The sequence below is a fragment of the Achroia grisella genome, unplaced genomic scaffold (assembly GCF_030625045.1).
Source record: "Achroia grisella isolate CSIRO2021 unplaced genomic scaffold, CSIRO_AGI_Agris_v1 utg971, whole genome shotgun sequence".
NCBI classification, from domain to species: domain Eukaryota; kingdom Metazoa; phylum Arthropoda; class Insecta; order Lepidoptera; family Pyralidae; genus Achroia; species Achroia grisella.
This window is the reverse complement of record NW_026713077.1, coordinates 1,809,307-1,821,627: the sequence shown is the minus strand read 5'-3', so window position 1 is coordinate 1,821,627 and position 12,321 is coordinate 1,809,307. Positions and strand designations below refer to the sequence as shown.

The following is a 12,321-nucleotide window of genomic DNA, read 5'->3' as shown; positions in this document are numbered from 1 at the left end:
AATCAAATTTGCGATAAACATATAGACATCAGTTCATCATCGTCTGCTTCTTCCTTATACAAGTTGTTAATATGTTTTTCTCCGTCATTCATCCCTGTTCGCAATATCTCGTTATTTACTCCTTTTTTTACCATATCATCTTTCACACAGTACATCCATCTCTATTTCAGCGTTCATTTGCCATTATAACACATTTATAAGTAACACCTTCCTTTAAATATAATATTATCTTCATTCCTACCCATTACATGCCCATACCAGGACGATAGATAGGTATACAAGTACATGAGTTGTAATTGTAATATATGTACAATGTCCAATTATGATTTGCTAATTTATTATTCTAATTTAATTTCCTAAACTTGTAGGGACTGGTCTGCCCTAACCACTACGACCGATTTACTCAAACAGTTGGTTCTATATTTAATATTTTCTCTATCTGAGTATTTAATTTCACTAGTGCTAGTTGATAGTTTATAATCACACTCTTCGACTTAAAAATGTAAAGTAATAACAAAATTATTTAAAAAAGCAACACGTAATTTTGTTGTTGCTCATTCTTCTTATGACGAGACAGCTTTCCGAATGAGTGGTAGATTAAAAGAAGGATAACTGACTATTCAAAAGTGTTTGAATTAAGTTTATTTGAATAAATTATTTTCTATTATTCTATTCTATTCTATTTTTTATTACTAACATAGCTTAAGTTACTTAAACTGACTATGTTGTCTGACAACAAATTATTATTATTCAAAACATCATAAATACATTTGCATCTTTGTACACAATAGTTCAAAATCTATACTAACATCTACAGATGTTTTTTTGCTTACGCTGGCGGGGCACCAGTGGATGATGATAAGACGAACATGAGGTCAGGTCAGTTAGCCCGTCCTGACAAATTCACCAGGAATTTATCATGACCGTTTCCAGGGAATTCATCCCCACACACTGGAACCTATGTGGTCCCGAACAGTGCGGTTTCAGAAGAGTTTCCTCCCGCGTACACTTAGATTGTGGAATGAACTTCCTGCCGAGGTTTTCCCACGAGACTACAGCATGGGGTTTTTCAAGAAGGGTATATTAAGGTTTCTTAAGGGTCGGCAACGCGCAAGTGATACCCCTGGTGTTTCAGGCGTTCATAGGCTACGGTAAACATTTACCATCAGATGTGCCGTATGCTTGATTGCCACCATCGTATAATAAAAAAAAAAGGAGGACCTAATATATACATTACTAACAACCCTTTCCCCGATGTTCTTTCGTTATCTATGACCCGGTGCAATGGAGTTGGCCTACTTATTCGCTAATTAAAGTATCATGTTTCATTCCCGGGCGAGCTAATAGAGGGAAAGTATTTTCATTTAATAATAGCAAACAACTTTGCATATTTTATATAGTCTGAATAGCAACGCAATTATTTTTATTTCACACTTTAATATAAAAATATCTTTTTGTAAAACTGCTTAGCAGTTAGCAGCATAGACAGACAGACAAAAATTGTAAAAATACAATTTTGGTGTTTGTACCGTATTTATATTTATATGCATAGAGTAAAAAACTGTTATTTCAATATTACAAACAGACACTCCAATGTTATTTATATGTATAGATAACAATATTCTGTTCTTATTAGCATTCCGTTCTTATTTAATGTTTACAACAGTAAATTGTGATGTATTGTGTCGTATTTTTCTTGTACCTATCTAATTATTTCTTAAGTTGCCCCGGTAAAGATATGCTTGGAATTCACAATGAGATATTTGTTATTTGGCTTGTATTTCTGTTTGATTCACAACATTTCGTGCTGTTGTATTGTTTTGTACCTGTATTTAGAGATATGAATGAAATGAAATTAGTTTTAATGAAGTATATTGGAATATATTAAAAATCTCTTTGCCTAAATTAAAACAACAAAAATTCTTTTTTTTCAACAATCGATATGCTATCTAAACTTACCTCTTTATAATATGTTACCTAATCTTACCTGTTTACCTAAATTAAAACAGAAATATATTTTTCCAATCCAATCCAAACAATCGATATGCTACCTAAACTTACCTCTTTGCCTAAATTAAACCTGTTATTTGCTTCTTCATCCATCCTTACTTACATGACTGTTACATTTTCTAAGGTACTCGATAAGAGCCTTACAAAGGGACCCTCGGAAGTCCTACGTCAATCGCAGTCGGCTTCATTAACGATAGTGATCACTTCGTATTAAGTGCGAGCCCTATTTTGTCAGCCCTTTATTCGCAGGCACTTGTACCCTTAGTATATAACTACTTAACTACTTACGTGTCCTTTACCAGAAAATAGGCACAATAGTTGGTTGGTTTTGTTTATTTATTTATTCCTTTATTTTACAATACTTGTGCCCGCGATTTCACATTCGTGAAATTTCAATAAAAACTATAGCATATGTGTCTGATACATAAGATATATTACTGTAAAGTTTCAAATTTAATTTCATCAAAATCCTGTACTTTAATCTCTTCCAGGCAACCCTTGGGGTTCAAATTCTGATATTTTTCTTGGAGAGATAGAGAGATTTAACAGAGTTCTTGATTAAACGGAATGGAAATTATTAGGGAATAGATGAGTGAGAGAATACATAAATAAAATGGGAGGTAAAGGTATACCTCCATGTGTTTTCCCCTGGAATCCATCATATTAAATTCCTGGCGAAATTGCCACGATGTACTAACTGACCTGACCTCATACTCATCTTATCACGCTCCACTGGTGTCCCGCCAGCGTATACCGTTAGATCAGGCAAGTGCACAACCGCCAGCATACTGGTCAAAATTATGACACTCATTTGTCAATACCGGCATGCTTCACTGGTGCCCCGCCAGCATACTGGTCAAAATGACCCCCATTTTTCAATACCGGCCAGAATCATAACACACATTTTTACAACACCGGTCAAAATCATAACGCACACTTGCCTCGCCGTATTCAGGTGAAAAACAGGTCAAGTTTTTTGAAAGCACGCCGCAAGCATAATCCCAGAAGGCTGTGCCCGAACTGAGCCAACTCCAGTACACTGTTCTATATGTATAATTCTTCTGATTAAATTCGTTGTGTGGTAAAACACCGCTTGATTTCCCAAGTGTGCATGACAAAGTCGTTCAGGCATAGAATCTGAAACTTGTACGGTTGTCCTGAGTTACGTGAATGTGACTTTGATATAGTTTATTTGATGTGTACCTATATATATACTTATACCTTAGACTTAGTATAAAGGTATATATATTATATATAGGTAGACTAAATAGACTGTACTAACTCGTCTAGATAGTACTTATATAAGTTAAGAATAATAATAACCCGAGACAATCCACACAGTGCCATATAGTTGTAAATTAAGCAAAGATTCTGTTATGGGTACTAGACAACTAGGTACATATAAAATAATACATCATATTATTTGTATATAATAATAATAATAAGGCCGTAAGTGTGGTAAAATAAACCAGCAAAAATTGAGAAAATGCGACAATAGTGTAAACAATAATAATTGTTACTGGAGCGGGAACACAACTACTATTTTAATAAAATCCAAATATTAGCAAAAATGTGTATTCTTCCCATATATAGGGCTCACAGCAAGAAGTAAAAAAAACATATATATTATAGTCAAAAGTGACGTATAAAAAATTGATATAAAAATATAAAGTTTATAAAAAGAATGATAGACAAGCTGCCAGCAACAATAATAATAACACGCGCGCGCACACACACACACACACACACACACACTGCACTTACTAATGGTTTCGGTCCGTAAGTGTGGTAAAAAAAACAGCTAAAGCTGAGAAAAAATAAAAGAATAATAATAATAATAAAATCACACAGCGCCATCTAGTCCCAAATTAAGCTATCTAGAGCTTGTGTTATGGGCACTAGACAATTGATATGAATACATAGTTTTTTTAATACATACCTATTATACATAGAAAATACTCAGAGTATGATTGTTTGTATAGGATAAATAATCATACTCATGAATACAAATGTTTATACCGTGCGAGGAATCGAACCTGCGACCATCGGAAGTAATGCGGTGTACTATACTGTTAGACCACCGAAACCGTCGGTTATTTCTTTTATTTTTATATTTATTTTGTCTGTATCTCATGCTGTGTTCGTAATTGGTTTTTATTTAATTAATCTATTTTCTTTTAAATTGATAAATTAAATAAAAAGTAGTGTCAAACGGTTTATCCACGATACGTTCATCCCATTTCATTCATCAGGCGTAGGTACTCCGAAGTGTTAAGGAGCTGATTTACTGCCCGCTTCCGTTGGATTGTCAGCGTTGAGCTTTTGGAGTGATATGTGAGAGGCCTTACTAGGTTACGTATTGAAATGATCAAGAAACGTAAATTGTTTGAAAATAACCTATTATAAGGTGCGAGTTACTTAAATACTGAATAGTAGATAGATAATTATTTTTTTGCCAACATAACAACAATTTACAAATAATGCACAAAATAAGAAATAAAAAATAACATTGAAAATAACGTATTTGAAGGTGTTATTTACTGAAATATAGAAATATTAGTATAGATATTTCATTTATTGCCAACATAACAACAATTTACAAATAATGCACAAAATAAGAAATAAAAAATAACATACAATGTTGATAATAGAAGGTACCTCAGCTGTTGCTGATATAAGTATAGCCTCAATACGCCCTTCATACAGGAGGACTACTGGCAGATTGCCGTCATCAGTGCCATGACCACACAGACAATATCAATCTTCAATCTAAATATATATATGTAACTCAAAGGTGCCTGACATAGTGATCTATCAACGCACAGCCCAAACCACTGGACGGTACGGGCTGAAATTTGGCATGCAGGTAGATGTTATGATGTAGGCATCCGCTAAGAATGGATTTTGATTAATTCTACCCCCAAGGGGATAAAATAGGGGATGAAAGTTTGTATGAAACTTTGTCAATTTCAAACCGATCGGGCTAAGACTTTGCATGCATAAAGCTACTATGACGTAGGCATCCCCTAAGAAAGGATTTTGATGAATTCCACCCTTAATGCGAATCCGCGGGCAAAAGCTAGTATATTATATTTTTTTATATTAATTCTTATGTATTCTATAGTATATAGTATGTTAGTCTATAAGGTATTTATATACCATGGTTACCGTTTACCATCAAATAGGCCAGCTTATTTGCCATTCTTATTACATAATTTAAAATAAATGTAGGTATTTTCCTTCTACAACGTCAATTATAAATTCAATTATTTACAATCCACACCTACACACAGCCTTCAATACAATAGCCAATACCTGAACATAACACCGTAATCCTCAGGATTAATACGCGTGAGGGAACTGACATGTTGTACTATATGTAGTCCTAATACTGTTTATATATAGACGGTTATGCAGATGGTTGTTATTAGCGAATAAGGGGAAGGAGAGGGAATGTTAGTAGCGGTGACTTTTTTATTATCCAAATTATTAGAAATCTGCTCATGACTTTTCCGTCAGTTCCGTTCGCCGGCTCCTCGTATAATGCCCTTTTTTGTCCTAGTTACTGTTCATAGGCCGCCATCTTGTGCTCCACTACTCTCGAAAAACCGGAGGTAATAACATAATTGATTTTGGGTTATTTGTTACTAAACAAAAACAACCCCAAATTATCACAAATCTAATTAAAAATTAAATAATGACAGAGTGGGATCTATTTATCTCAGAAGATTTTTATCAACGCAATCTTAGAAGAAGGGGTATTTATAGGTAGTATGCTCTGAATAATACCACATCAAAGTTCTTTTTTGTAAATATTTTTCTGTGCGCAATTAGAAGTTAGTTTGTTGTCTTCACTTATGTATTTATTATCTAAGTCTTCTTATATATCCTAGTATATTAGTTGTTATCGCCATAATATCGGCTCATTAGACACAGCGCCACGTCTTTACTCCTCGTTGTCTGTGCGGGGAATGCGCTTCCCTCTTGCGCCTCACGGACCGTGTGCGCTCAGCGCGAGACGATAGGTTAATGAACTGCTAGTGTTACACATACACTACAGTTTTATTAATATTAAAATCATAATACAGCACAGCTCACGCTTGACCATTCTTTCCAGATACGAGACTTACAAAGCAACGCTTAAGAAGATTCCTGCGACGAGGCTGTCCAGACTGACGGAGGCTCTTGCAAATTACGACCCAGTACTAAACGAGTATTTCTTCGACCGACACCCGGGGGTGTTCGCACAAGTCCTCAATTACTACAGGTGAGTGCAGAGTTGGATGATAATGGTATGGTGCACCCGTCTGCGCTAACGGTTTACGCTGGCGGGGCACCAGTGGAGGATGATGTGATGAACATGAAGTCAGGTCTGTTAGCCCATCATGGGAAATTCATAAGAAAATTCCTTGGTTTCCAACGAGAACCCGCTTTTAAATAGTCATACTTATTTTTTTAATCTACCTCTCATTCGAAAAGATGTCTCATCACAAGATGAACAAGCAAGGTACTTGCCTGTTGATCTTTGTAATAATCGTTGTAACTTTACACTTTTAAGTTGCAATGTCTGAATACAAAATACCAACTAACACCAATTCATCATATTAAATATACAATCAACTTGTTAAGTAAATGAAATTAAATCAGTCGTAGTGATTAGAGCAGACTATTCCCTATAAGCAGCACTGGTTTGTGATGACAGGAGCGCTGGTGAGAGTAAACACACACAGTAGGGTGTAACTTATATATTAACTGTTACATCTTGAATTATTTTATTAACTCTAGCTTAGACTACTTACATAAACTATATATATTAACAACTGTATGGCCAACGTGTCGTTAGATAAAACGTACGCTGGCATAATCTACTATCTAACGTGCCGATTTGCATCACTGTATCATACGTTCACGAGTATGACGGATGAGTGATCACTGCGCTTGACCATTTTTAGGGAGCTTAATGAACAGGCCCACATCACACATGTCTGGACATGTTCATGAGAAATGTGAAGGATTACGCTATTTACTGCTTCCAATGAGACCTGTTGCAGTTTTATGTAGCAAAATATGCTTTTTTATTTTATTTTATTTTATTATAATCTTCACTGTTACTCTACTTTATAGTTCTCGGGTACGTTTAAAGCATTTATCGATTCCTTTATAAAACCACTGAATTTCTGTTCCGCCAATGCTATCTTTCCAGAACGATGAGCACGGTACGATTTAAGTTTTAGGAATCGGTATTTAGCTGATACGTATTTGAAATTGGACGAAATGGGGGCAAAATTTTATGTTCCTTTAACTGCTACTGCTGAGAAAAAAATAAAGACATTTTATACTTATATATCGCAAATTCGAATCTGTTTTAGCCCATCCTTCAGACAGTGCGGCTAAGGAAATTTGTTCACTTGTGAGATAGTGGAGTAATTAGTTTTAGAGTACAATGGGACTGGCATGTGCTTTTAGATAATATAAAAGTAAATTTTAAAAGAAATAAAAAGTTCCGATCTCTGGTTCATATCAAAAAAAATTTACCAGTACGACTAATATTCTCGTACTGGCACATTTCTGACTGATGATACAGAGTCGTTGTGTTATATGTTACTTTGTTAGTTTACTATATGTCTGATTACTTTATATGAGATAAGTCGTGAAGGTATATATATACAGATATATGTAAAATTCTCGTGTCACAATGTTAGTTGCCATACTTCTCCGAACCACCTTAACCGATTTAGATGAAATTTTGTATGTATACTCTGTAGCTCTGAGAATAGGTTATTTATAGAATATTTATACCCCTAAGTGATAATGGTGACCCTAATTTTAATACTTTACCTATATTAGCTAACCTAAACATTAAATTAAAACTGAATTTTCTTTTGGGCAATTTTTTTTTGTGAATAGCAATTAAAAATACTCTACCTCACCTTTCTAGCAACAATTCCCTATTTTTTTTTTAATAGCAATGTTAATAATTTAAATTGCAAGACAACGTTTGGGAGGGTCAGCTAGTATTTTATATAAATTGAGAAGTCCATGTTTATCTGTGTTTCCCATTGTACTGTCAAACCGCAAACACTTTCCCCACTACTGCGGCCAAGATAACTCTTAAAACAACGATTAAATTTTACTATCATCGCATTACTTCTGTTTGTGTGTTTGTTACGTTGAAATTTACAAGCGGAGTTGCTTCGTGGAGTCGTAAAGAGTTCGCAGATTTTTGTTTATGATGGGTGAAGACGATGTGAATGAGTATTTTTTCTACTTTGTTATTTGTTCGCGTATTTTTTTATAATATAAATATGTAGTTAGTCGCTAGAGAGCTACAATATAAAACACAGTCCTGATCACCTGTATGAATAGCTTTCCTGCATCAATTTTCTATTAAATTTTGCCATGTACATTTGGAATCACTTTGCAGCAATGGTATTTCTAAAGCTATAGAATATTGGAACTCCAAAAAAGAGCATAGTTCTTCTTAAATTATTACTGCAATTTCTCTGGTTCAGTTGGTACTCATAGATGGCAGTAATATTTGTTGGCAATACTAGCAAATAGTAATTTTGGTGGATTGATGCCTTTTGCTCTGTCTGTAAAATGCGTGAACAGTCACGCATTTTCATTTTTGTACGTATTCAAGTTATTGCGTGCTAACCTGGTTTTTTGTCTAGTCAATTGGATTTTTATATTACACTCGCCGCCTATCGTTGATCCATCACCAGCATGATTCAGATCCCTTAAGAAACCTTAATATTTGTTCTTACCCCTGTGCTGTAGTCTCTCTACAAAATCTTGCCAGTTCCTTCCACAATCAAATACGCGGAAGGAAAGAAAGCATGTAGGTTCATGAATAAGAATATTTTGATTTGATTTGATATCGAAAGCCAATGATACGACCGCAATGAAACATAAAGAAGTTAAACAAAACGTAAATATAATTTTATTCCCCCCGTGTTATATTTACACGGCGAGACTGTATCAACACATTAAACGCGGTCGTTATCGCAACTAGCCGGCCATTTGTTAAACTATGGACTTCGGACATATTATTATTTAATTAATTATGCACTAATAAATTTGCTATTTTGGTATGTATATTTTGGTAAATAAGATGCTATTTTGTAGTTTTTTAATGGACGATAGGAATTTTGCCCCTGCCTTCACTAGCAGTATATGCTAGCGGGACACCAATTGAGTGAGTTCAGTTTTTTTTATGGATGATAATGGTTTGGTGACGTAATCAAATCCTCGAAACGGTAAGGTCGCTCCGTGAAGCCTGCGAAGATATCAGGAGACGTATGCGCTTCTGGGAGGAGCTTGGCTGGCTACTTTAGTAGCCTGGCTCTACACGCACAACGGCCCAAATGAGAGGTCAATTGCGGAAAATGGAGTCCAACCTACATTACATTACAATGGTAATGTGCACCCGCCTGCGCTAACAGTTTACGCTAGCGAGGCACCAGTCGAAGATGATAAGATGAGCATGAGGTCAGGTCAGTTAATCCATCGTGACAAATTCACCAAGAATTTATCGCGATGGTTTCCAGGGTGAACCGCTTGGAGGTCAATCTGACATGGTACTCTGCTAGCAATAAGATTATCAATCCACATTACTAACAATCCCCTTTCTCTCCGGATAGGCCAGTTAATCCATCGTGATCGGAGTGGAGGTCAGGACAAAATCGCTAGTAATTTAGCACGATGGTTGCTAGAGGGAACCGCATGGACGTTAAACTAATATGGTTCATTGATAGCAATGGGGTTATCCACTATGCTAACAATCTCCCTAATAAGTTCATTATTTCTTTTTTAAACGAGCAATAGACAAACTTTTTTTCATTCTTGTGCTGAAACAATTCCGAATCAGTGGTAGATTATTTTAAAAAAGTGTGACTATTCAAAGTTCTAAAACAAAATATTTGAATAAATAATTTTTCTATTCCTATTTGCTATTATATTTATCATAAGGCTACTAAAATTTGATGGTGTACATAACAACACAATTAAATATATACTCGTATATGTATAAATATATATATATATATACACATAAATGAATATGTACATTCTTATACAGACATACATTAATTTTTTTTTATATATATGTTTTCGTTGTGGTTCGTTTTAAGGTACAAATGCGGGCTATTGAGGTATTCACGGGCAAAACAAGTTTTTTTTAAAAAATCCGTTTTTTTTCTTATTACCATTACTAAGAAATACTTAACCAAAACAACAGTTACTTGAACATTTAAATAAACATTTCGAACTTCCTTTTTGTTATTACTGTCCTGTGTAATAATTATTTACGACACCGCAGCGGATTATAGTTTCGCCAAGTTATAAAATGAGACAATCAACCAAGTTCATAGTTTAAGTAGTTAAAACATTAATATTAGTCAAGTTAGTGAAATGGCTATTCTGTTTAATATTTATCGTATATCTTATCCAGTTTTATGTCACAACATTCAGCGTGGCAGTTAAATAAGTTTTACTGCTGTTGTGTGGTATGGGAAATGAAATAAAATCTATTATTTATACAATATTGTTTTATGAAGACTATACTTGACTTTACAATAATACTAGCTTTATACCTGACTTCGTCTGTCTTTTTGTGTACACATAAGATAGTCCATAGCAGTCTCATTATACAATCTAACTTCATGTTAAATTTTTTTAAGATTCGTCTAGCAATTCTCCCTTGAGAAGCTAACAAACAGACTGATACAGATATAGAATTTGTAGTATCAGTATGGAAGTATAAATATAAAAAAATTAAAATAGAAATAGACCGACAGATACTTTTTTATGTAAGTACCCTAAATTAATATGACGGCCTCAGTGGTCTAGCGGTTTAAAACACCGCTTTACTTCCGATGGTCGCGGGTTCGATACCTCGCACGGTGCAAACATTTGTATTAATGAGTACGATTGTTTGTGTGTTTTCTATGTATATTATGTATGTATTTACAAAAAATAATGTCTAAGTATTCATATCAGTTGTGTAGTACCCATAACACAAGCTCGGCTTACCGTGGGACTAGATGGCGCTGTGCTAATTGTCCAGGGTCATTTATTTATTATTTAGAAAAAAAACTTTTATTTTAAAATTGGAATAAAAATTCTAAATCTATTTATTTTTATTTTCCATTCTATTTTATAAACATCCATTCAGCCGTTTATCCTAAAAAAGTTAATGAACGAAAATTTCATATTTATATTTTTAGAATTTATCTTAGATATTAATCGTTTAACTTGGGAGTATGTTTAAAGATTCCTCAGTAATGAAAGTTGAAGATTAATTATTTGATCTTTGGTAAGTTCACTTCAGAATGTGATAAGAAGATTAATAAGTTCAAAGTGTTCCCATCGCATGAGTTCGCCAAGTTTCCAGTCTCTACGCTGCCAAATATCGGTATATAAGTATATAGTATCCATATATATAAGTATATAGTACAGTAGCTGTCCCCGCGACTTCGTTCGCGTGAATTTTATCTTATATTTCTGAAATAAAAGAATTTTTATAAAGTAAAAGTAGTATAAGTTGCTTCTTATTACATCAGCTACCTGCAAAAAAAGTCCCGATCGATCGAGCCATTTCAGAGATTAGCCGGAACAAACAGACAGACAGACAAAAATCGTAAAAAGTGTTATTTCGGTGTATGTACCGTATTTATATTGAGATGCATGTAGTAAAAAACGGTAATTTGCCAGCTAAATTCCTTCCAGAAGCGTAGACGCCTCCTGATGTCTTCAGGCTTCACGGACAGATCTCACCGTTCCGAGGAGTTGTGTCACTTGTGTGGCCACTGCTATGCACTTCGGCTTCAAAGCAGCCCTGACAAAGGGGACTGTCTGCATCTAATGTGTAGACGTGTCTGTTTAAGGGATATAAGGGACAGTGGCCCGTTATTATTACAGATGACCTCGGTGGTCTAGCACACCGCTTTACACTCGATGGTCGCGGGTTTGATTCCTCGCACGGCACAAACATTTGTATTCATGAGTATGATTGTTTGTATCGGTCTGGGTGTTTTCTATGTATAATATATGTATTTACGAAAAAAAAATCTATGTATTTGTATCAGTTATCTAGTACCCATAACAAAAGCTTCAGCTAGCTTAACTTGGGTCTAGATGGCGCTGTGTGAATTGTCCTGAGATTATTATGATATATATTTTAAAAAAATTGTCCCTTTCAATATTTTCCTATTTAGATTTAGTAGGCGTTTTGTATCTCGTTGGTTTTATGTTGGAATTGCCACTTTTGATTGTTTACACTCAGTAGTATGTTTTCATCTTTAGTTTTGT

The 12,321-nt window shown here is 34.6% G+C and overlaps 1 protein-coding gene across 1 annotated transcript in view; it reads left to right on the top strand.

The window, feature by feature from the left end:
- Positions 1 to 12,321, top strand: part of LOC131854211 (potassium voltage-gated channel protein Shaw-like) — a 214,718-nt gene that overhangs the window by 24,252 nt on the left and 178,145 nt on the right. The window contains exon 2 of the mRNA XM_059205342.1: positions 6,128 to 6,277. Within this exon, the coding sequence (XP_059061325.1) occupies positions 6,128 to 6,277 (150 nt within the window). The remainder of the gene's footprint in view (positions 1 to 6,127; positions 6,278 to 12,321) is intronic.